Source organism: Diceros bicornis, chromosome 11 (assembly GCF_020826845.1).
Source record: "Diceros bicornis minor isolate mBicDic1 chromosome 11, mDicBic1.mat.cur, whole genome shotgun sequence".
In the NCBI taxonomy this organism is placed as follows: Eukaryota; Metazoa; Chordata; class Mammalia; order Perissodactyla; family Rhinocerotidae; genus Diceros; species Diceros bicornis.
In genome coordinates this window covers 62,968,562-62,995,431 of record NC_080750.1, presented here as the reverse complement: position 1 = coordinate 62,995,431, position 26,870 = coordinate 62,968,562, and the positions used below count along the sequence as shown (strand labels likewise).

General features: G+C 37.8%; 1 protein-coding gene across 1 annotated transcript in view; it reads left to right on the top strand.

The window, feature by feature from the left end:
- The window catches only part of MTMR9 (myotubularin related protein 9), a 60,635-nt gene that overhangs the window by 1,523 nt on the left and 32,242 nt on the right, over window positions 1–26,870 (top strand). Inside the window, exons 2-3 of the mRNA XM_058550405.1 lie at window positions 11,034–11,142; window positions 21,972–22,097. Coding sequence (XP_058406388.1) covers window positions 11,034–11,142; window positions 21,972–22,097 — 235 coding nt within the window. The remainder of the gene's footprint in view (window positions 1–11,033; window positions 11,143–21,971; window positions 22,098–26,870) is intronic.

Here is a 26,870-nt window from a genome sequence, read left to right as displayed (position 1 = left end):
AAGATGAATGAAATATAGTTCTTGTCTTTCAGGAGTTGATAGGCTACCATCCAACTGTTACCCATCTATCAATATTCAGTTTAACCATTTCAACTGCCAGCTCTTTCACACATTCTTCTGTTAATCCCACAACCAGAAGTAATTTCCCTCACCTTGGAATCCTGTAGCTCTTTAATTATACCTCTTTCATAGGTGTATATTAAAATTTGTATTTTGATAGTTGCATGTATGTTAGCTCCTTGAAGCAAGGACTTGCATTTGGTTAATTTTTATTTCCTTCAAAACTCCTCTGACTTGGGTGGATAGGCACATTGGAAATAAACAAAGAATTGACCACTGAATGGTCATTGGTGGCATAGAATACAAATTAGAGTTTCTCCATGCCATCAACTCTCTTGCTTATTTAACTTTTTTTGTGGTTGCTCTTCACTCTTTCATTTCATCATATTTACCTAGCATTTACTACATGGTGGGCCTGGTAGGGCTTAAAGAAGTATATAAGACATGGACCTTTTTTTTTGTGTGTGAGGAAGACCAGCCCTGAGCTAACATCTGTGCTAATCCTCCTCTTTTTGCTGAGGAAGACCAGCCCTGAGCTAACATCTATTGCCAATCCTCCTTTTTTTCCCCCAAAGCCCCAGTAGATAGTTGTATGTCATAGTTGCACACCCTTCTAGTTGCTGTATGTGGGGCGCGGCCTCAGCATGGCCGGAGAAGCCGTGCGTCGGTGCGCGCCCGGGATCCGAACACGGGCCGCCAGTAGCGGAGCGCGCGCACTTAACCGCTAAGCCACGGGACGGCCCAGACATAGACCTTTTTAATCTGCTAGAGGGGAAATGACAAACTGTGCACACGTTTATCTTTTTCCTGGGAAGCAGCATGATGTAATGGAAAGAGCATGAGCTAGGTGGTCAGATCAGAGTTTGTTTAATTGTTGCTTTCAAGAAATATTTACTTCCATGTGTCTTGTAGGTGCTGAGCACTGTCTTGGCTCTGCAGATGCAGTGGTGACTAAGACAGACTAGGAGCTTATGTATTAGTGGGGGAGATGAACATTCAAGTTAATCAACAAATAAATATATAACAATGTCAGGTAATAAGTGCCAGGAAGGAAAATAAAGGAAGATGAGAGGATAGAGAATGCCAGGAGGCAGTGTATTTACAAAGAATTTCAGAGAAGACAAGTGACATTTGAATGAATGACATCCAAATGAAGGGAGGAAGCTAGCAGTGTGAATACTGGAGGAAAGAGCATTCCAGCCAGAGGCAACTGGGAATACAAAGACCTGAGACAGGAACTTATCTGGCATGTACCAGGAAGAACCAAGACTCCAGTGGCTGGAGGCCAGTGAGCAAGGAGTAGAGGCTAGGAGGATGGCAGAAACTGGTTGGAGGGGTAAACAGGGGCCAGATCCTGTAGGACCTTACATGCTGTTGTGATGGTTTTCATGGGGAGCCCTTGGAGAGTTGAAAGCAAGGAAGTAGCAGCTGATAGACTTTTTAGAAGATGATTCTGGCCGCCGGCAGAAAATGGATTGTAGGGGGGCAAGAGTGGAAGCAGCAGGCCGGGCTAGGAGACTGTTGAGTAGCTCAGGTAATAGGTGGTGGGGACTTAGAGTGGAAGCAGTAGTAGTGTGGTCAGAAGCGGTCAGATTTGGGATGTATTTTGAAGGTTGAGCTGCTGTGCTTGCTGGTGAATTGTAAATGGGGTGTGAGAGGAAGAGCAGTATTAAGGATGACTCCTTCAGTTCTGCCTCGTATTAGATAAGTGCTCTTGGGCAAGCTGCTGAACCTCTCTGAATCTCAGTTCTATCACATAAGAGGAAGACAACCCCTCTCATATCTAGTAGTAACTTATATTTGAATAACGCTTTACCAGCTTATAGAATACACTACATACGTAATTTTATTTGATCCTTTCAGCAGACAAGGTTGTACACAAGTTTTGTAATTATAGTTTTTTTCTCTTTTGATGGACTCTAGAGGTATAAAGTTGAGTTGATCCTATTCAGTTGATGACTCATCATTTTCATGATTGATTCCTTACAAGGTTTTCTTGGTTTTTTATTTTCTTCTTCTTCAGCCCTAATTTTCACTCCCATTTTCCACCTCATCCTCAGTCCCTACAGGCAGCTATGTTAAATGTTGTTATTTGTCCTTGGATATATCCCTATGAAGCATATGTCACTGTTGTGTATGGGTGTGTGCACACAGTCGTGTGACTTTAATTTACCTGAGTAGGACTATGTTGTAGATCTTGTTCTATTTCTCAACATTTTAATTCAGTACTCTTTTTCAAGATCTCTTCATCTTGCTGAATGTACATCTGTTGCACTGCTTCTCACTGCAGCATAGAATTCCTAAGTGTCTACGACATTTTACTTATCTGACCCTTTACATACTTCCAACTCCCTGCTGTCACAAACATCTCTGATAAACATACTCATTTGGCTCCCATTATAATCTTGTACAGGTATTTCTCTGAGATTGTGCCTAGGATGGATTAAGCCAGAAAGCAGATATTTCCACCACCTTCTTACCAATATTTGGTATTATTGTCTTTCTAATTTTTGCCAGTCTGATGATTGTGAAATAGTATCTCTTTGTTTTAATTTGTATTTCTCTAATTATTGGTGAGTTTAAGTATCTCTTTATACACTTTTTAGCAATTCAGTTTTAAATTTTTTTCCTTTCTGTGAATTGCCTGTGAGTTTCCTTGGCCCACTTTTTAAAATTGGGTTTGTTGGGCCGGCCCCATGGCTTAGTGGTTAAGTGCACGCGCTCCGCTGCTGGCGGCCCGTGTTCGGATCCTGGGCGCGCACTGACGCACTGCTTCTCCGGCCATGCTGAGGCCGCGTCCCACATACAGCAACTAGAAGGGTGTGCAACTATGACATACAACTATCTACTGTGGCTTTAGGGGAAAAATAAATAAATAAAATTAAAAAAATAAAATTGGGTTTGTTGTCTTTCTCATGTTGATTTGCACAGTTCCTTGTATACTCTCTGGGTATTAATTCTTCACTTAGACATTGCAAATGTCTTCTAGTCTCTCACCCATTTGTTAACTTTTTTGGTGCCCTTTGTTGAGCAGAAGTCCTTAATTTTAATGCAAAATTCATCAAATTTTTACTTTATGGTTTGTGCTTTTTAAGTCTTACTTAAGAAGTCCTTCCTTATCCCAAGATAACTAGGATATTCTCCTACAGTTTCTTCCATGTTAGGGTTATAGTTTTACCCTTCATTTTTAGGTCTTTAATTTGTTTGGATTCTACCTTTGTTTCAAGTGTGATAAGAATCCAATTTTGTTTTTCTCCATGTAGCAAGCCAGTTTTCCTAATACTATCATCTAACAACCCATCCTTGACTGATTTTATTATATATCAAGTGGTTTTATATATATGTATATATAATATACACAGCTTTTGCTGTATCCCATAAGTTTTGTCATGTGTTTTCATTTGTCTCTAAGTATTTTCTAATTTCCTGTGTGATTTCTTCTTTGATCCATTAGTTGTTTAAAAGTGTGTTGTTTTTCACAATTTTGTGAATTTTCCAGTTTTCCTTTTGTTACTTATTTCTAATTTCATCCCATTGTGGTCAGAGAAGATACTTTGTATGATACCTATCTTTTTTTTTTTTGATGAGGAAGATTGGCCTGGAGCTAACATCTGTTGCCAATCTTCCTCTTTTTGCTGAGGAAGATTAGCCCTGAGCTTAACATCTGTGCCCATCTTCCTCTATTTTGTATATGGGATGCTGCCACAGCATGGCTTGATGAGCTGTGCATAGGTCCGTGCCCGGGATCCAAACCTGCGAACCCTAGGCTGCCAAAGTGGAGCGTGCGAACATAACTGCTATGCCACCGGGCCAGCCCCAATATCTATCTTTTTAAATCTGTTGAGACTTGATTTGTGGCCTAACATATGGTCTGTCCTGGAAAATGTCTCATGTGCACTTGAGAAGAATGTATATTCTGTTGTTGTTGGATAGCGTGTATATGTCTGTTAGATGTAGTTGGTTTATTGTGTTAAGTCCTCTATTTCCTTACTTACCTTCTGTCTGATCTGTCTGTTATTGTGAGCAAGGTATTAAAGTCTCCAACTATTATTGTAGAATTGTCTATTTCTCCCTTCAATTCTGTCAGTTTTTACTTTGTAGATTTTGATTGTCTGTCATTAGGTGTGTAAATGTTTATAATTGTTGTATCTTCTTGCTGTGTTGAACCTTTTATTAATAGATAATGTCTTTTTTTATCTCTTGTAGCCATTTTTGATTTATAGTCTATTTTGTCTGAGATTAGTATAGCCTCCCCTGCTGTCTTTTTGTTACTGTTTGCCTGGAATGTATTTTTTATCCTTTGGCTTTCAACCTGTTTGTGTCTTTGGATCTCAAGTGAGTCTCTTGTAAGACAGCATATAGTTGGATAATGTGTTTTTATCCATTCTGCCAATCTCTGTCTTTTGATTGAAGAGTTTAATCCATTTACATTTAAAGCAATTATTGGTAAGGAAGGACTTACTTCTGTCATTGTGCTATTTGTTTTCCACATGCCTTAAAGCTTTTTTGTCCCTCATTTCCCGTTTAAATTCATTTCTCATTTTCCTTTGTGTATATTCTATAGCTATCTTCTTTGTGTTTGCCACAGGGATTACATTTAACATCCTAAGGTTATAACACTCTAATTTGAATTTATACCAGCTTGACTTCAATAAGATACAAAAACTCTGCTCCTTTACAGCCCCATCCCCCCCTTCCATTGTTAATGTCACAAAATTACATCTTTATACATCGTGTGCCCCAAAACATAATCTAATAATTCTTGTAAATGCATTAGTCTCTTAAATTATGTAGAAAACAAAATTCAGTTAAAAACCAAAGTTACAGTAATATAGTAATATTAGCTTTTATACTAACAATTGTTTTTTTTCTTTAAATGTATTAGTCTGTTAAATCATGTAGAAAACAAAGAGTGCAGTTACAGACCATTGTTACAATAATACTAGCTTTTATAATTGCCTATGTATTTACCTTTATTGAGTTACTTCTTCATACAGCTTTGAGTTGCTGTCTAGTGTTCTTTCATTTCTCCCTTGAGCATTTCTTGCAGAGTAGGTCTGGTGGTCACAAACTCCCTCAGCTTTTCTTTATGTAGGAATGCCTTAACTTCTCCCTCACTTTTGAAGGACAGTTTCGCCAGATATAGTTTTGCTGGATTCTTAGTTGACAGTTTTTTTCTTTTAGCTCTTTGAATATATCAGCCCACTGTCTTCTGGCCTTCAAAGTTTCTGATGAGAAATCTGCTTATTATCTTATTGTGGATCCCTTGTATGTGACAATTCACTTCTCTCTTGCTGCTTTCAAGAGTCTCGCTTTGTCTTTTGAAAGTTTGATTATAATGTGTCTCAATGTGGGTCTCTTTGAGTTCATCTTACTTGGAGTTCGTTGAGCTTCTTGGATGTTTCTATTCATGTCTTTCATCAAATTTGGGAAATTTTCAGCCATTATTTCTTCAGATATTCCCTCTGCCCTTTTTGCTCTCTCTTCTTTTTCTGAGACTCCCACGATGTATGTGTTGGTCTGCTTGTTGGTATCCCACAGGTCTCTTAGGTTCCGTTCCCTTTTCTTCAGTTTTTTTTCTTTCTGTTCCTCAGACTCATTGTCCTATCTTCAAGTTTGCTGATTGTTTCTTCTGTCTGCTCAGATCTGCCTTTGAGTTCCTTTAGTGAACTTTTCATTTTAGTTCTTGTACATTTCAGCTCCAGAATTTCTTTTTTTTTTTTTTAGGTTTTTTATCTCTATTGATATTTTCGTTTTGTTCACACATGTTCTTAACTTTCTTCACATCTTCTTTTGGTTCTTTGAGCATCTTGAAGATCATTGTTTTAAAGTCTTTATCTAGTATATCTGTCATTAGGTCTTTTTTAGGGACAGTTTCTGTTGATTTATTTTTTTCCTTTTGAATGGGCCATACTGTCCTGTTTATTTCTATGCCTTGTGATTTTTTTTGTTGAACACTGGACAGTTGAATCTAATAATGTGCTAACTCTGGAAATCAGATTCTCCCACTTCCACAGGGTTTGCTGTCTCTTGTTATTTTTTTCATTATTATTTTTGGTTGTTTTGATTGTTGTAGGCTTACCCTGTGCCAAGGATCAGCTTGAGGTGTAAACTTAAGGTCTTCTTAGGTCTTTTCTGAGCCTTTCCCTCGGCATGCGCAGTCACTTCCTAATTTTCCCCATAATATGCAGTTGTTTTTGAATGTCCTAGTGTTTAATGTTTGGCTCCTGAAAGAGGAAAAGTGAAAAATGACGTGGGGGGGAATGGAGCTAGCCTTTTAAAATCCCTAGATGTCACTTGGCGAGGAGAGGCTTGCAGCAGTGAGGGGAGGTGCAACAATAATAGCTGTTCACCTTTGTCTGCACCTCTGTGATCAGAAGCAGCAATCCATGATCAGAGCACTGATCCCTGATATTTGGAGGACAGGGTCCTTTTTGCCCACCCTGGCTCCACAAGCTGTGTGCCAGCTGCTCCAGGAACATGTGCACAGCTGCCTGCCACATGGCTATGGGGATGGGTAGCTGCTGTTTTGCTGGGAGCTGAATTTATCCAAAATTAACTGCAATTTATCATCCAGGTCTTCCCCTGGAAGTTGCAAGCCTTTACTAGACTCCAGAGTTCCAAAATAGTTACATCAAACAGATTTTGTCAGTGCAATTGCTGTGTAGGTGGAGGAACAAATTCCTCGTGCTTCCTACTCCACTGTCTTCCCAGAATCCTTTCCCCTATTGAGTCTTGAGAGTTTTTCTTTTTTTAAAAAAAGTACATTCTAGATATAAGTCCTTTATTGGACATAAGATTTGCAAGTATTTTCTCTCAGTCTGTGAGTTTTCTTTTCATTCTCTTTAACAGTGTCTTTCAAAGAGCAAACATTTTAAATTTTGAAGAAGTCCAATTTATCAGTTCTTTTATAGATTGGGGTTGTGGTATCTTATATGAGAAATCTTTGCCTTACCCAATGTCAGAAAGATTTTCTTTCATGTTTTTGTCTAGAAGTTTTAGGTTTTACATTTATGTATATGATCCATTTTGAGTTGGTTTTATATATGGTTCATGGTATAGATCCAAATTCTTTTTTTTTTTTAATTTTTACGTATAGATATCAGACCATTTCTTGAAAAGTCTGCCCTTTCTTCAATGAATTGTCTTTGCGCTTTTGTCCATGTATAAGTGGATCTATTTCTAGACTCTCTTTTCTGTTGCATTGATTTGTTTATCTTGATGCTATTACCACAGTCTTAATTAGAGTAACTTCATATCAAGTCTTGAAATTATGTAGTGTTAGCTATTGAACTTTGTTTTTATTCAAAGTTTTGGCTATTTAAGGTCATTTGCATTTCCATATGAATTTTAGAATCAGCTTGTCAATTTCTTAAAAAAAGGCCTCTGATTTTGATTGGAATTGTATTGAATCTATTGATAAATGAATTTGGTGAGAATTGGCCTCTGATATCTTAATATTGAGTCTTCTGACCCATGAATAAAGTATAGCTCTCCATTTATTTTATTTAGGTCTTTAACTTCAGCAATGTGTTATAGTTTTCATTTATAGGTCTTTTACATCTTTTGTCAGATTTTCCCCTATGTGTTTCATATTTTTTGATGCTATTACAAGCAATATTTTTAATTTCAATTTCCAATTGCCTATTTGTATTAATCATGTTTTTTACTGTCTCTATTTTATGATACATTGACATCTTAGGACCTTGCAGACCTGGAGAGGGACTGCCCCTTTCACGGTTAGCTAATTCCTAGAGATAGAAAATAACTTGCCTGCAAGCATACCTTTGATATGCAAACCAACCAATCCTGAGTGCATACCCTTTATCTGCCTCCTTTTATTAGGCTTCTGCAATCAGGGCCACTATCCCTCTGCCCTAAATCACCCCAGGGTCAGGTACTGGACAACTAGGGACCACTGTATAGCCCAAAGCCCAACAAAATTATTCAAACTATCCAATCCTAAGCTTCTTTAGCTTGCCTACCCTGCCTTACCCATTGCCCTCCTTGAAACATCACAATGAAGGCTCTGGCCCATGCTTTTGTCTTGTTCTTTCTGCCTTCTGACTGACCCTCATGCTTACCCACGTGGCCCTGCATGGCATGGTGTCACCCCCTCCTCTTGGGAACTGTGAGTAACACCCCGTCTTTTCAATGACAGTCATCTCCTCATCTGTTGGCTTCACCATACCTGAATGAAAACAAAATCCTTGGTATTTTAAATATCATTGCAATAGTATGAGAAATACCATTGATTTTTGTATATTGACCTTGCAGCATTACTAAACTCACTTATTAATTCTAATAGCTTTTTTATAGTTTTGGTTGGCTTCTCTAAATAGAAAATCATGTCATCTGTAACTAAAGACAGTTTTATTTCTTCTATCTCAATCTGTATGCCATTTATTTGTTTTCTTGCCTTATTGCTCTGGTTGTAACTGTCAGTACAATGTTGAATAGAAGTGGTGAGAGTGAACATCCTTGTGTTATTCCTGGTCTTAGTGAGAAAGCATTCGGTCTTTCACTATTAAGTATGCTGTTGGTGGTAGAGTTTTTTGTAAATGCTCTTATCAGTTGAGAAAGTTCCATTCTGTTCATAGTTTTCTAAGAGTTGGGTTTTTTTGTTTTGTTTTGTTTTAAAGTCAGGAATAAATCTTGGATTTTGTCAAATGCTTTTTCTGTATCTATTGAGATGATCATGTAGTTTTTCTTTTTTAGTTTGTCAATATGGTAAATTACTTTGATTTTCAAATGTTAAATCAACCTTGGATTCCTGGGATAAACCCCAATTGCTCATGATATATTAGCCTTTTTATATATTGTTGGATTTAATCTGCTAATATTTTGTTTAGAAATTTTATATCTCTGTTCATAAGGGATACTGGCCTGTAGTTTTCTTTTCTTGTAATGTCTTTGTCTGTTTTTTTTTTTGGTGAGGAAGATCAGCCTTGAGCTAACATCCATGCCAATCCTCCTCTTTTTGCTAAGGAAGACTGGCCCTGGGCTAACATCTGTGCCTGTCTTCCTCCACTTTATGTGGGATGCTGCTACAGCATGGCCTGACAAGCGGTACATCGGTGCGTGCCTGGGATGCGAACCCGGGCTGCCAGCAGCGGAGCGTGTGCACTTAACCACTATGCCACGGGGCCAGCCCCTGCCTGGTTTTTGTATTAGGGTAAGGCTAGACTCATGGAATGAGTTGAGAAGTAATTGCCTCTTCTTCAATTTTCTGGAATAGTTTGTTTTGAATTGTTAGTATTTTTTCCTTAAATGTTTTATAGAATTCATCAGGGAAGCCAACCAGGCCTGGAGTTTTCTTTGTGGGGAAGATTTTAATGAAAATTTTAGTTTATTTAATAAATACAGAATTATTCAGGTTATTTCTTCTTGAATGATCTTTAATAGTTTGTGTCTTCTGAGGAATTTGTCCATATCATTTACCTTGTTGAATTTATTGTCATAAAATTGTTCCTAATCTCCTCTTTTTATCTTTAATGTCTGTAAAATCTGTAATTATTGTAACCTCTCTCATTCCTGATATTGGTACATTGCAAGTGACTTTCTTTTTCTTTTTCCTGATTAGTCTGGCTAGATGTTTATCACTTTTATTGATCTTTTCAAGCAATCACTTTTGCTTTTATTGCTTTTCTCTGTAGTTTTATCTTTTCTATTTCATTGATTTGTGCTTTGATCTTTCTTCTTTAATTTCTTCTGCTTTGGATTTAACTTGCTCTTCTTTTTCTAGTGTAGTGGAATCTGAAGTCACTAATTTGAGACCTTCCTTCTTTTCTAGTGCAGGTGGTCTCCTCAGACTATTAGCCCCACTCAGTTTCCCTCTCCCTGCACTGTGTAGCCCAGAAAATCTCAAGACAGCAAACTGGGGGAGTTGTAGGACTCACCTTGTTTCCCATCTCCCAAGATCTCTCTTCTTTGTTGCCTTGTGTCCAGTGTGTTGAAACATTCCTGCCTTATGTTTTGTCCCAGTTATTTTGGTTGTTTCAGGTGGAAGAGTCTCTGGACCTGTTATTCTCCACCTTTGCCAGAAGTGGAAATGCCAAGAGTATGATTTTTCAAAATAGATTTTATAAGAGGTATTCCACTGTGTTGGTCAGCTGTAGATGTCTGGTAGAATTTTCTTTACTGGGATTTGACCCATGTTGATATGGTTTGCTTTCCAGATTAACAGTGCAGAGATGTGAGGCATGGGGGTACTTACAGTTGAGGTGGAACTCAGGAAAAGTACTGTAGGAGTTGTCTTTCTAAACGGGGCAAAGTATAAGTAAAATGATCAGCTTTTGATCAATCTAAGAATTCCTAGTTTAGGGAATACTCAGAAGTATTAATGGAAAAGAACTGGAGGCAATCAGTGGCAAAGAAAAAGAAAAACTAGAGCTATCATCAAGTACAGACTATAACAATAAATGGAGGATAAAAATCCTAGCTCAGGTAAAATTAAATTTATATCAAACTTACTGATACAAAATTTATGATAAGATATGGCATTTACTCTGAAATTTTCCTTGATTTAGAATAGATATTGCAAGTTAATAATTTTTAAAGACTGAAAAAGAGATACTTATCTTTAAAATAACTGCTGCAAACTTGGACGTAAGTAGATCTGAAATGAACTGTTTTCCTGTGCTTCAGAAATCCCTCCACAAACACTGAACACATTCATTACAGATCTTTTTTCACTATTCTTTGAAGTAAAGCCCCAAATAATCTCCATTAAGTGAATTGGCCTAGTATGAATTACTTTATGTATTTGAAAAATTTTAAATACATAGATTTTAAATAATTTATGGCTTACATTTCAATGATGCAGGCTTGACTCTTCCTTAATTAGACTAATTGGGGAGAAGAAAGTTGAAGATAGATGGTGTTTACAACTACATTCTCTTTTCAATGAAATAATCATATACTTAGAGTTAGGAATATATATGTTCCTAAACATAATTTGTAATTTTTTACAGATTTGTGGGACCACTGGGTACCATCATCATAAAATGTAAAGATTTTCGAATTATTCAGTTGGATATTCCTGGAATGGAGGAATGTTTGAATATAGCCAGTTCCATTGAGGTGAGTATTTTAGAAGCAAAATCTGATGAAAATAAATAGTAATAAAAAAGAACCTTATATTCGGACTCAGTGCAGCTCTTATGTTTCTTCATTAGATATTTAATCATGTTCTGTGACTCAAATATTGAAGACTGATAGGAAAAGCCTCACCCTGATTCATTGTCATAGGAATGTAATAGGATTTTATTTTTTTATTTTATTTTTTATTTTTTTTTTTATTTTTATTGATATTTTAATGGTTTCTAACATTGTGAAATTTTGGGTTGTACATTTTTGTTTGTCCATCACCCCATATATGACTCCCTTCACCCCTTGTGCCCACCCCCCACCCCCACTTCCCGGGTAACCACAGTCCAGTTTTCTCTGTCCATGTGTTGGTTTATATTCCACATATGAGTGAGATCATACAGTGTTTGTCTTTCTCTTTCTGGCTTATTTCACTTAACATAATACGCTCCAGGCCCATCCATGTTGTTGCAAATGGGACGATTTTGTCTTTTTTTATGGCTGAGTAGTATTCCATTGTATATATATACCACATTTTCTTAATCCAATCGTCAGTCGAGGGACACTTAGGTTGCTTCCACTTCTTGGCTATGGTGAATAATGCTGCAATGAACATAGGGGTGCATAAGCCTCTTTGGATTGTTGATTTCAGGTGCGTTGGATAGATTCCCAGTAGTGGGATGGCTGGATCATAGGGCATCTCTATTTTTAATTCTTTGAGGAATCTCCATACCGTTTTCCATAGAGGCTGCACCAATTTGCATTCCCAGCAGCTGTGTATGAGGGTTCCTGTTTCTCCACATCCTCTCCAACATTTGTTGTTTTTTGTCTTGGTGATTATAGCCATTCTAACGGGCGTGAGGTGGTATCTTAGTGTTGTTTTGATTTGCATTTCCCTGATGATTAGTGATGTTGAGCATCTTTTCATGTGCCTATTGGCCATCTGTATATCTTCCTTGGAGAAGTGTCTGTTCATTTCCTCTGCCCATTTTTTGATCGGGTTGTTTGTTTTTTTGTTGTTCAATTGTGTGAGTTCTTTATATATTATGGAGATCAACCCCTTGTCAGATGTATGTTTTGCAAATATTCTCTCCCAGCTGGTTGGTTGTTTGTTCATCTTGATTCTGATTTCATTTGTCTTATAAAAGCTCTTTAGTCTGATAAAGTCCCACTTGTTTATTTTTTCTTTAGTTTCCCTAGTCTGGGTAGGCATGTCATCCGAAAAGATTCCTTTAAACCCAATGTCAAATAGTGTGTTGCCTATATTTTCTTCTATGAGTTTTATAGTTTCAGGTCTCACCTTCAGGTCTTTGATCCATTTTGAGTTAATTTTTGTGAATGGCGATAGCACATGGTCCACTTTCATTCTTTTGCATGTGGATGTCCAGTTTTCCCAACACCATTTATTGAAGAGACTTTCCTTTCTCCATTGCATGTCCTTAGCACCTTTGTCGAAAATTAGCTGTCCGTATATGTGTGGTTTTATTTCTGGGCTTTCAATTCTGTTCCATTGATCTGTGTGTCTGTTTTTGTACCAGTACCATGCTGTTTTGATTACTATTGCTTTGTAGTATGTTTTGAAGTCAGGAATTGTGATGCCTCCTGCTTTGTTCTTTTTCTTTAGGATTTCTTTAGCTATTCGGGGTCTTTTGTTGCCCCATATAAATTTTAGTATTCTTTTTTCTATTTCTGTGAAGAATGTCATTGGGATTCTGATTGGGATTGCATTGAATCTGTAGATTGCTTTAGGTAATATAGACATTTTAACTATGTTTATTCTTCCAATCCACGTGCATGGGATATCTTTCCATTTCTTTATGTCATCGTAGATTTCCCTCAATAATGTCTCGTAGTTCTCATTGTATAGGTCCTTCACCTCCTTGGTAAGATTTATTCCTAGGTATTTTATTCTTTTTGATGCAATTGTAAATGGTATTATCTTTTTGAGCTCTCTTTCTGTTAGTTCATTATTAGCATATAGAAATGCAACTGATTTTTGTAGATTGATTTTGTACCCTGCAACTTTGCTGTAGTTGTTGATTGTTTCTAACAGTTTTCCAACAGATTCTTTAGGGTTTTCTATATATACAATCATGTCATCTACAAATAGTGAGAGTTTCACTTCTTCGTTACCTATTTGGATTCCTTTTATTCCTTTTTCTTGCCTAATTGCTCTGGCCAAAACCTCCAGTACTATGTTGAACAGGAGTGGTGAGAGTGGGCAGCCCTGCCTCGTTCTTGTTCTCAGAGGAATGGCTTTCAGTCTTTCCCCGTTGAGTATGATGTTAGCTGTGGGTTTGTCATATATGGCCTTTATTATGTTGAGGTACTTTCCTTCTATTCCCATTTTATTGAGAGTTTTTATCATAAATGGATGTTGTATCTTGTCAAATGCCTTCTCTGCGTCTATTGAGACGATCATGTGGTTTTTATTCTTTGTTTTGTTGATGTGATGTATCACGTTGATTGATTTGCGGATGTTGAACCATCCCTGCGTCTCTGGTATAAATCCCACTTGATCATGGTGTATGATCTTTTTAATATATTGTTGTATTCGGTTTGCCAATATTTTGTTGAGGATTTTTGCATCAATGTTCATCAGCGATATTGGCCTGTAATTTTCTTTCTTTGTATTGTCTTTGTCTGGTTTTGGTATCAGGGTGATGTTGGCCTCATAGAATGATTCAGGAAGTGTTCCATCTTCCTCTATTTTTTGGAATAGTTTGAGGAGGATGGGTATTAAATCTTCTTTGAATGTTTGGTAAAATTCACTGGAGAAGCCATCTGGTCCTGGACTTTTATTTTTTGGGAGGTTTTTGATTACTATTTCAATCTCTTTACTTGTGATTGGTCTATTCAGATTCTCCATTTCTTCTTGGTTCAATTTTGGGAGGTTGTATAAGTCTAAGAATTTATCCATTTCTTCTAGATTGTCCAATTTGTTGGCATATAATTTCTCATAGTATTCTCTTATAATCCTCTGTATTTCCATGGTATCCGTTGTAATTTCTCCTCTTTCATTTCTAATTTTATTTACTTGAGCCTTTTCTCTTTTTTTCTTAGTTAGCCTGGCTAAGGGTTTGTCTATTTTGTTTATCTTCTCGAAGAACCAACTCTTTGTTTCATTAATCCTTTCTACTGTTTTTTTGGTCTCAATATCATTTATTTCTGCTCTGATTTTTATTATTTCTCTCCTTCTGCTGGCTTTGGGCTTTGTTTGTTCTTCTTTTTCTAGTTCTGTTAGGTGTACTTTAAGGTTGCCTATTAGGGCTTTTTCTTGTTTGTTAAGGTGGGCTTGTATCGCTATGAGTTTCCCTCTCAGTACCGCTTTTGCTGCGTCCCATATGGTTTGATATGGCATGTTATCATTTTTGTTTGTTTCCAGATAGTTTTTGATTTCTCCTTTAATTTCATCAATGATCCATTGGTTGTTCAGTAGCATGTTGTTTAATCTCCACATTTTTGTCACTTTCCCAGTTTTTTGTTTCCTGGTTCATTTCCAGTTTCATAACCTTATGGTCTGAAAAGATGCTTGTTATGATTTCAATCTTCTTAAATTTATTGAGGCTTGCTTTGTTTCCCAACATATGGTCTATCCTAGAGAATGTTCCATGCGCGCTTGAGAAGAATGTGTAGTCAGCTGTTTTTGGGTGGAGTGCTCTGTATATGTCTACTAGGTCCATCTCGTCCAGTTTTTCATTTAAGTCTAATATTTCTTTATTAACTTTTTGTCTGGATGATCTATCCATTGCTGTAAGTGGGGTGTTAAGATCCCCTACTATTATTGTGTTGTTGTTGATTTCTCCTTTTAGGTTTGTTAATAGTTGCTTTATGTACATTGGTGCTCCTATGTTGGGTGCATATATATTTATAAGTGATATGTCTTCTTGATGGAGTGTCCCTTTTATCATTATATATTTCCCTTCTTTGTCTTTCTTAACCTGTTTTATCTTGAAGTCTACTTTGTCTGATATGAGTATGGCAACACCTGCTTTCTTTTGTTTGCCATTAGCTAGGAGTATTGTCTTCCATCCTTTCACTCTGAGCCTGTGCTTGTCTTTAGTGCTAAGATGTGTTTCCTGAAGGCAGCATATTGTTGGGTCTTGCTTTTTAATCCATCCTGCCACTCTGTATCTTTTGATTGGAGAGTTCAATCCATTTACATTTAGGGTAATTATTGAAATATGAGGGTTGAATGTTGCTGTTTTGTCACTTATTTTCTGGTTCTTTTGCATTTCCTTTGTTTCTTGTCCCATTTGTTTTGGACTGCCAATTCAGTTTGGTTGTTCTGTCTTATGATTCTTCTAGTTTTCTCTTTGTTTATCATATGTGGTTTTAATTTGATTATTTGTTTAGTGGTTACCTTGAGGTTTGGGCGAAAAATCTTCTGTATGAGATAGTCCATTATCTGATAGCCTCCTATTTCCTTATACTAAGTCAATTCAGTCACTTTCCTCTTCCCCTTCTAAGTTGCTCTTGTTATACCTTATTCTATCTTGTGTTGTGGCTGTGTGTTTACAGTGATGAGGTTAAATTTATTTTTGGTGACTTTCTTCCTTTGATCTTTGAGTTTAGTATTTAAGTGGTTGCTAACCTATTCCGGTAAAGATCTACTATTTCTCTGATTTTGTCTACCTACTTTTCTCCTTACTCCAAGCTTTGTGTTCCCTTTCTCTTCTTGTTTTCAGGCCTGAGGGCCTTCTTGAGTATTTCTTGTAGTGGTGGTCTCGTGGCCATGAACTCCCTTAGCTTTTGTTTATCTGGGAGAGTTACTATTTCTCCATCATATTTGAAGGATATTTTTGCTGGATAGAGTATTCTTGGCTGAAAGTCTTTGTCTTTTAGTATTTTGAATATATCATTCCAGTCTCTTCTAGCCTGAAAAGTTTCTGTTGAGAAATCCGCTGAGAGCCTGATGGGAGTTCCTTTGTACGTTATTTTTTGTTTTTGTCTAGCTGCCCTTAATATTGTTTCTTTGTCGTTGACCCTGGCTAGCCTTACCACTAGGTGTCGTGGTGAAGGCCTTTGTCTGTTAATATATATAGGAGTCCTGTTGGCTTCGCTTACTGGTATTTCCTGCTCCTTCCCCAGATTTGGGAAATTTTCAGCTATTATTTCCTTGAATAGGCTCTCTGTTCCTCTTTCCCTCTCCTCTCCCTCAGGAATACCTATAATTCTTATGTTACATTTTCTAATAGAGTCCGATATTTCTCGGAGTCTTTCTTCATTTCTTTTTAGTCTTAGTTCTCTCTCTTCTTCCATCTGGAGTATATCTGTATTCCTATCCTCTAAAGTACTAATTCTTTCCTCCATATTGTCAGCTCTGTTCTTTAAAGATTCCAGATTCTCCTTTATCTCCTCCATTGTGTTCTTCATCTCCATCAGCCCTGATAGGTTTTTCTTTATGATTTCAATCTCTTTTGTGAAGAAACTCCTAATCTCATTGAATTGTTTGTCTGTGTTGTCTCGTATTTCGTTGAGTGTTTTTATGATAGCTATTTTGAAATCTCTGTCATTTAGTTTATGGATTTCTGTGTCTTCGGGGTTGATTTCTGGGTGCTTGTCATTTTGTTTCTGGTCTGGTGATTTCATATATTTTTGCATTGTGGTTCCTGTGTTGGTTTTGATTTTCCTCATCCTGGAAGTCTCTGGTTGCAATTTCCACCTGCCGCCACTGTGTGGTGGTAAAGGGCTGTGTAGTCTAAGCCCCCTGCGCTCTGCCCCAGTTTTTCTGCTGCGATCCGCAGTTTTGTTTTGTTTTGTTTTGTTTCTTTTCCCCACTGCGATCCACGGGTCCAGTCCAGTTTATTCAGGTCTGCCTCGGACCGCTAGATCTGGTCGAGCTGCAGACTCCCGGTTGCGGGGAGGGGGGAGCTCTCTCTTTTGCCCTCTGGGTCCCTGACGTGGGAGGCTTCTCGTTTGCCCCTCTTTATCCGCTCTCTGGGTTGCTCAGATGTTGATGGTAGCCCTGTGGCTCCTCTGAGCCCTCTGTGCGGGAGTTTCCCACTGGCTGAGAGAGCCCGAAGAGCTACAGTTTCCCGCCAAGGGCCGCCCCTCCCCCCTCTCTGGGAGCCGCGCGGACCGGATGGCTGATCTGATGGGGAGGGAGCGGAGTTCTCCTTACCTCTCCCCACTTCCTCCGGGGGCCCAGCACGTTCCGCTCTCAGATGTGCGGCAGTGTGGATCCCTCCGCTCCAGCTTTTGACTGTCTGGGATTCCGTTGTTGGTCTGTGGCTGTTACTTTTGTTGTATTTTGTGGGGGAAGAGTTCACGGGAACGCTCACACCGCCATGATGCTGACGTCACTCTCTGTAATAGGATTTTATTGACTTATAGCAGTTTTTTTTTTTTTTAAGAATAGCTTTATTAAATACTGAAATGTCTTTTTTTTTTTTTTTTTTGTAAGGAACATCAGCCCTGAGCTAACATCCATACTAATCCTCCTCTTTTTGCTGAGGAAGACCGGCTCTGAGCTAACATCTATTGCCAATCCTCCTCCTTTTTTTTCCCCCAAAGCCCCAGTAGATAGTTCTATGTCATAGTTACGCATCCTTCTAGTTGCGGTATGTGGGACACGGCCTCAGCATGGCCGGAGAAGCGGTGCATCGGTGCACGCCCGGGATCTGAATCCGGGCCGCCAGTAGCGGAGCACACGCACTTAACCGCTAAGCCATGGGTCCGGCCCACTTATAGCAGTTTTTATTGTTGCTTATTCTTCTAGGTTCATCCATGTTGTAGCATGTGACAGGATTTCCTTCCCTTTTAAGGCTGAATAATATTCCATTGTGTGTAGATACATGGTGTGGCTTTTTTTAAAAGTTACTTCTTTTATAGAGCAAGTAACAATGATTGTAGCCTTTCGTTTGTTTTTAGTAAATCTGGATTTCCATATGTCATGTTTGCCTAAGACAGGGTGCGTTTGTTTTATATTTGTATAAACAATATTGAATATCTGTTCAGATTACAAATAATAGAAATTTTACTTGGGTAATTTAATATTTAAATTGAAGAGCTCAGACTATTTGCTTCCCCACTCTAACCAACTATTTTGGTATACACTCAGATTTTAAATTGCCTTGTTTTAAATCATTGCCACTAAATTATAGCAATTAACTTTATGTTTACAGTATTTTCTACATAATTATAGAGAGACACTGATTTTTTTTTTTCCTCTGTCTTTGGGTAACTAATCTGGGCTCGTGTCCAAAGTAAATGCTATTGGCTTAACTATTAAGAGGGCAGAAAGGTTTAAAAAATCTGTAAGTAGGATTTTATTTGGTTTTTAAACAAGGATGGAGAAATAGAGGAACTGTTGTGGTACTGAGAAAATAGCATGTAACATTTTTCTTTCTGCCTTTGCTGAATTTTTCTTAAGGAAGTGGGATTAGCTCAACTGTTTGTCTTACATATCTGTCATTTGCAAGGAACATAGTAATGTTGATTTGACCGAATTTGCTAACATGAGTGAGAAATGCACTGTGGTTTATAGGCTGTTAAATTGAAATATGTCCTGCTGTTTGGGCAGGGTAATACTACTGACCCACTTCAGTTGAGCATGTTTGTTTTTTTGTTTCCAATTATGGGCTTTGATTTTTACTGACCCGTCTATGTTTTTCTTCTTATTTCTTTTATAACTTGTAAGATAGCTGGTTGGTGGGTGTTAGTGAAGTTGCCTGTGCTGAATGAAGCACAGTGGTGAAGAAATGGGACAGAGCATATTACCCCACTTTCTGATTGCATTTACTTCGCTTAGTGTTAGGATCTGACGCTAATCAGTTGTTCAATTAGCTATATATATGTTACCTAAAGCTCTTTAGAAACTGACTGATTATATAGAAGCCCTGACTGCTGAAAAGAAGTCATAAATTATGAGCCATTCTCATAATTTGACCTCAGAAAGTGAATGCTATATTGATCATTTTTATAGCATAGTAAATACTTGTAGTGAACTTGGCCTCTAGCCTTTTCCTGGCATCCTGTTTCCCTCCCTCCCTCTATATATCTTGAATGATTTGGGGGTAATAAGTGAATTTCTTATATAGCAGAGTTGAGCTGTTTTTTATAATCAAGAGTCCATATATCCAAATATATTCTGCTGCCACAAATAGAATTCCATTGGAAGAATAACTGGCAATTGCTCAGTTTTCTAAATTGTAGCAGGAAGTCTGATGAAGCTTTTTTCTTTGTAGATTCAACTGCCTTTTGGAGTGAAAATGTTTTCAGTTCTTTCAGAATTATTGTGTTTAAAGGAAAAGTCCTATCTCTGGTGACATAAAATCTAATCACAACACATCAAAGTATGAGTGCTTATTGCCTGCCAGAGTGGTTGCTGACTTGCATTTAAAATAATGGTTGTATCAGCCACTATGGAAAACAGTATGGAGGGTCCTCAAGAAATTAAAAATAGAACTACCATATCATCCGGCAATCCCACTTCTGGGTATATATTCAAAAGAAACAAAATCATTATCTCAAAGAAATATCTGTACTCCCGTGTTCATTGCAGCATTATTCATGCTGTCGATGAATAAATGGATAAAGAAAATAATGGAATATTATTCGGCCTTAAAAAAGAAAGCAATCCTGCCATTTGCAATAACATGGATGAACCTGGAGGGCGTTATGTTAAGTGAAATAAGCCAAACAGAGAAAGACAGATACTGCAGGGAGTCACTTATGTGTGGAATCTAAAAAAACCCATCAAATTCGTAGAAACAGAGACTAGAAAAATGGTTGCCAGGGGCTTGGGTGTGGGGGAAATAGGGAGAGGCTGGTAAAAGTTACAAACTCTCAGTTATAAGATGAATGAGGTCTAAGGATCTAATGTATAATATGATGACTATAGTTGATAACACTGTATTGTATACTTGAAATTTGCTAAAAGAGTAGAACTTAAAAATTCTCGGCCACAGGGGGCCAGCCCTGTGGCTTAGTGGTTAAGTGCTTGCGCTCCGCTACTGGCGGCCCAGGTTCGGATCCTGGGCGTGCACTGTCGCACTGCTTGTCTGGCCATGCTGAGGCCGCGTCCCACATAGAGCAACTAGAAGGATGTGCAACTATGACATACAACTATCTACTGGGGCTTTGGGGAGAAAAAGGGGAAAAAAAAAGGAGGAGGATTGGCAATAGATGTTAGCTTAGGGCCGGTCTTCCTCAACAAAATGTGGAGGATTAGCATGGATGTTAGCTCAGGGCTGATCTTCCTCACAAAAAAAAGAAAAAAAATTCTTGGCCCCAACAACAAAGGTAAATATGTGAGGTGATGGATGTGTTAATTAACTCAGTGAGGGGAATCCTTTCACAGTGTGTGCATATATCAAATCACCACTTTAAATATCTTAAACAGTTTTGTCAGTTCAGTAAAAGTGAAAAAAAACTAAAGATGAGAAAAATTTTAAAAATATTGCAAAGAATATCTTAAAAATAAATTAAATAAAATAATGGTTGTATTGATTGATGACAGCTCTGGCCTAGATTAGATGTGGTCTTTCTGCTGCTGTTTGGTGTGACTGGCAGCCAAAGACAATATGGAAGTGGATAATGGATTATACAGCTGTGCTTCTCCATATTTTGTGTTTTATGAGCTTTGGGGGAAGGCTTCATGATTTATGGACAGATAGCAGAATAACTTCAGATGGAGATGTTTTTGTTAAACTACACGTCTATCTGTTTTTTAATAAGTCATGGGCCCATACTTTTGTGAGCCTGGTTCTTCTGTGACTTAGGAGGTAACTATTCTGAGAGTTTTGGGGTACTAGCATGATGTTGAGTGTCTCCGTAATTACTGCAGTTTGAATTATGCTAATTGATTTTGGTGCCCGTTTTTTCAGCCATAGAAATGCTGTCTATAACTCCCTGTCAGAAGGACGAAAGTGCCGTCTGTCTGTTCCTCTCATCTGGTCAGGGTTTCCTGGCATTGTTACCCAGAATTCAAGGCTCCAGATGAATATAGGCTCATTTTGGGACCACAGTTATTGCCCTGGCTTGAGAATGGGTCACTGCATCGCAAAGATATGATGGTACCTGACCAAATGGCATATCACTCTAGGCAGGGAGGAAATGACCATTGATGGAGCATGTGTAGAGCATATAATATATGGAGCATATAAAAGCTAAAATTATTTCAGAGTTTATTATGTGCCGGGTACTATTCTAGGCCTGTTACATACATTATCTTTCTTAATGCTCCCAACAGCCCATGAATTAGGCACTGTTATTTTCCCCATTTTACAGCTGAGGAAATTGAGGCATGCAGTGGTTGCATTACTTAACTCAAGCACAGTGCTCGAGTAATGCCCTGGGATCTGGACTTTGAGTCCAGCAGTGTGACTCCAGTCTGACTCTTTGGCCACTAAGCTATGTCACCCTTTTCACAGTTACTAACAGACCCTGATTTTAAATAATTTATTTATGTTTATATAGTTGATACCTGGATTTTGAGCTAAGGCTTTAGTGACTAACCAAAATGTATTTGTTCCCAGATTTCCAGAAATATTTGGACCTTTGTATTAGGTTTTATTAAGTGGTGTCAAGGAGTTATTTCACTTTTCTTCTAGAATAGGGGTGCATATTTTTTGTCCTTTGTTCATTCAGCAAATGCTAATTGAGTATATGTTATGTGCCAGGTATCTTGTTAGATGCTGGAAGCGTGGAAATTAGCTTCAATAAGCTATAATTGTATCTAGTGATATACGTTAGAGAAATATATTGGGTGCCCATCATTATTAGGCCATATTTGTTTCATACCAATTTGGCAGTTAGAAAGTGTTTCAAACTATGATATGTTCCTTTTTTCCTTTCTTTATTTCCTTGTTACCCCCTAGGCATTGTCCACCCTGGACTCCATCACTCTGATGTACCCTTTCTTTTACCGGCCCATGTTTGAAGTGATAGAAGACGGCTGGCATTCTTTCCTTCCGGAGCAAGAGTTTGAATTCTACTCTTCAGCTGTGAGTAACTTTTGAGAGAACTCTGGCTCATGAGAAATAACCCAACACCTTACTTTACTTGTGAAAGTGATCACTTCCTTTTGATAAGTAATAAGGTTCGGTTGACTTATCCATGCCTAAAAGAAGTAATCTATTAGCTATTAGTGCTGCAGCCTCTGCCATTCAGAGATTTGCATAATTTGTTCTCAGTGCTGCAGCTCAAGTGATTTTTCTTCTAGGGATTTACTGTATTCCAAATGTTACTTCTTTAAATTTTGCAAATGACATTGATAAAATATTAAGATCTTCATAAAGATAGTCCTGACATGTTTTGAGTTAATTGTTGGGTGTTTTAAAAGTGTCTCCATAGAAACAACTTTATATGTAGTAATTAGGTTCTGAGCCATCCCAAAAAAGTCTGTTGAACCCACCGTGTACCTAAGCCAGCACTAGAGAAATGTAGATCACATTTGTGTCTGTGGGATGATTTTTGTGTTTTTATAATTTGGGTTACTAAGACCAGGTTACTAGAACCAGTGTTTTTTCTCATTCACCATTTTACTTCTTTCTTCTTCCATCATACCTCTGTAAATGGATCCTGAGGGGATCAAGCAGTAGGGACCAGGGTACCATGTAATTTAAAGAACAAAGGTGTCTACAGCAGCAAAGTGAGAAAGGAAAGGGAATTTTACATTGTTATGTTTAGAACATTTTTATGTAGTTCGTGGATAACTACCTATATTTACACTTATATTCAGTGTCTTTATTGCATTAAAAACTATGTGGTAAACATTCTCAAATGTGTGATGCTTTTCTCTTGTATCAGTTAACTGTCACCTCACAGCTGCCTCAGAGGAATCCTGAGTTATTTCCTAGATGGAAAATGGCAGTCAGAATGTGATCAGGAAGGGAGATGTCTGGACAGTTTACTTGGTTACCTAAAAATGTCTGTGCAAATGACCTGCCCATGATTTACTTGGAGTTAGGTGCCATAAGTGAAGCAGTTTAAGTACATTCTACAAGTCAACATTCAAGTCAATCTCCTATTCTGTGGAGAAATTCCCTGTGCTAAATACATCCACGATGTGGTTGTCCAGCCTCTACTTGAAATCTCTAGTGCAGGAGAATTCACAAATCATACAATAATGTCCCATTTGGGGACAACTCTAATACTCCGAGCTGGACTCTGTCTCCCTGTACTTAGACCCAAAGTTTCTGATGTTACCTTGTGTTATTCAGCTTGTTTTATTCGTCTACTGTGAACTCTTCTTCAAATTAAGAAATTTTATATCCCCATTGCCAGCCCTGGTGGGTTAGTGGTTAAGATTCGGTGCCATGGTCTGGGTTTGTTTCCTTGTCAGGGAACCACACCACCCATCTGTCAGTTGTCATACTGTGGCAGCTGCGTGTTGCTGTGATGCTGAAAGCTATGCCACCAGTATTCAAATACCAGCAGGGTCACCCATGGTGGACAGGTTTCAGTGGAGCTTCCAGACTAAGACAGACTAGGAAGAGGGACCTGGCCATGCACATTCAAAAAACTGGCCACGAAAACCCTATGAATAGCAGCAGAGCATTGTCTGAGATAGCGCCAAAAGGTCAGAGGATGGTGCAGAAAGACCGGGCAGGGTTCCACTTTGCTGTAAGCAGGGTTGCTAGGAGTCAGAATTGACTGGACGGCACTAAACAAATGTCCCCATTAAGTTTTCCTTTCTGTAAATATCAGTATTTACTTCAACCTTTTCTAATAACACTGATCTCAGGGCCCCACACTGTCCTGGTTGCTCTTCTCAGCAGGGTCTTCAGTTTGTCATTGATTCTTTTAAAATATGGTACTCATAACATTTAGTGTAGACTGGAACTATTACTGATACTTTAAGGCTGCCTAAAGTTGCATTAGCTTTTTTGAGAATTAAATTGCTAATGAAATAAAGTAAAATTCCTACATCTTTTCACATGTGTTGTTAAGAGATCCTCCCTACATTTCTGTTATTTTATTTATTTATTTTTACTTAGATTCAACACTTTTTTCCTAGTAGGCATTTCCTTTTTGGTTTAGCTAATTAAGCAATTTGTATATTCAAAGTTCTGTCATTTTCCTGCAAATTTCATAATAGAATATAAGCTGCTGGATTATAAACTTTACGAGGGGCAGAAACCACGTCATTCTTGTTCCCTACTGTACCCCTAGCACATGATAGGCAAGCAGTAAATATTTGTTGAGTGAATGAATGTAGGAATGTGTTTATGTAGGATAGGACAAAAGGGCAATAAGACCTTCTATATATCATTAGAAATCCTCTGCCAGGTAGACCTCTATCACTTAATCAGTATTCTTTGAATAGAGTTTTTTGACCATCTGAAAAACTCTTTAATTATTAATATTAGACAGTCTTCACTTCTCTATTATGTCCAAAAGAGACATGTGTTATTGAGAGTACAGAGTACTAAAACTAGCTGTCAGGATATCTTGTGTTGCATCCCAGATATGTTATTGGCTGCTTGACTCTCTGGGACTTTTCCATGTCTACAAAATGAAAGTATTGAACAAAATGATCTCTTGAGTTCCTCTCACTTTTAGCATGCTTTTATTCTAAGATATCGTGAAAGATTATTTCAGATACTTTGAAATACACATGTATGGTATGTCTGTACTCCTCCAATCTACCACTTTATAAATTATATACAAAACAGATGATAAGGTTCTGTTCTGCTTCTGGTGATGGTTGAGTAGCTCCTATCCGACAAGCCGTCCTGCAGATATCAATGACAAACTGTGAATAAAATACAAAAAACTACTACTTGCAAGTGTTGGTAAGTGAACAGAAAGCAGCATATTTTGGAGGGGGTGAAAACTTAGAGAAAGTGTATGTCAGAGTGAGTTTCCTGTTTGGAGGGCTTTGTCCTGAGGGCAGCACAGTTGTGGGATTGATGGTGTGGAACAGCTAACATTCCAGTAGAAAGCCCACTTTCTCTCTGGTGGGGGAAGGGCCCAGAGCAACCAGAGAGCCAGAGAAGGGGCACCTTGATTCTGTGTACAACCCCAAATCTCTGGCTGACTCTTGAACCACGCTTGCATGGGGCAGACTGAGAGCAGTTGGAACCAAGATCGGAGCTGCCATGCACCTCAGGTGTTACAGAGTTTGCAGTTTAAGTCTAACCAAGTTAATTGCCTGCAAAAACAAAAATATTAATGCTCTTCAAAGGAGTATAATAGAACGCAGAATTTCCACAACATAACATTCACAATGTCCAAGATACAATCCAAAATTGAGCCAGGATATTGTGACCCATTCTCTAGAGAAAAGATAATTGACAAATACCAACCCTGAGGTGACTCAGATGTTCAGATTATCACACAAGCACTTTAAAGCAGCTTTTAAAACTGCCCAATTTTCCAGAAAGGAAAAGACAGGAAATTGCAACAGAGAAATAGAAAATATTAAAAAGAATCAAATGGAACTCTTAGAAGTTTTTGAAAATTATATCTGAAATAAAAAATTCACTGGGTGGGCTAAATAGCAGAGAGGAGATGACAGAGGAAAGAATCAGCGAACCTGAAATTAGAGTAATAGAAATTATTCAGTAGAAAGAAGGGGGAGGGGAGAAATTGCAGAAAAATAAACAAAGCCTCAGGGACCTGTGGAACAGTATCAGAATGTCTAGCGTATGTGTAATTGGAGATCTGGAAGGAGAGAACAGAGAGAATAAGGTAGAAAAAATATTTAAAGAAATCATGTTCAAAAACTTTCCAAATTTGATGAATGGTGTAAATTTAGAAAGCTCAGCAAGCCCCAAACAGGATCAATATGAAGAAAACCATGCCTAGGCACGTCATAGTCAGACTGTCGAAGAGCAATATAAAGAGAAAATGTTGAAAGCTGCCAGATAAAAACAACACATTACATATATGGAGACAACAATTCAAATGACCTTGAACTATTCATCAGAAATTATGGCGCCCAGAAGAGAAATCTTTTAAAGTGCTGAAAGGAACAAAACCTGCCAATCCTGAATACTATATCTGGGGAAAATATCTTTGAAGAATGAATGTGAGACAACATTTTCGGATAAAAGGAAACTAAGAATTTGTCGCCAAGAGACCTCACTGTGAGAAATGTTAAAGGAAGTTCTTCAGACTGAAAGGAAATAATACCAGAGGGAAACTTGACTATTCAGAATGATAGAAGAACATTGGAAATGGTAAATATAACAGGCTATTTTTTTCCTTTTTAATGTCTTTAAAATATGTATGTTTATTTAAAACAAAAACTATAGCATTGCCTTTATGGTGTTTATAGTGTATGTAGACATATTACATATGGAAATTACAGCATTAAAGGTGACTAAGTGGGGTGGCTGAATGAATAAATAGACCTGTACAGTTTTAAAGTTTTTACATTTTATATAATGTGGGCTAATATTTAAGTTAAAGATATATATTATAATCCCTAAAACAGGGTTTCTCAACTTTGGCACTATTAACATTTGGGCCAGATAATTCTTAGTTGTGAAAAGCTGTCCTGTGCATTGTAGGATGTTTGGCAGCATCCCTGGCACCACTAGATGCCAGTAGCATTCTTCTCTCCCTCCCCTAATTGTCTCTAAGCATTGACAAATGTTCCCTTGGAGCAAAATCACCCCTGGTTGAGAACCGTTGTCCAAATCACCCCTGGTTGAGAACCATTGTCCTAGAGCAATCACTCTTTTAAAAATGTGAAGAGGTATAATTAAACAGTTAATACATACATTAAAATGCAATTCTAAAAAGTATTTAATCTGAAAGAAGGTGGG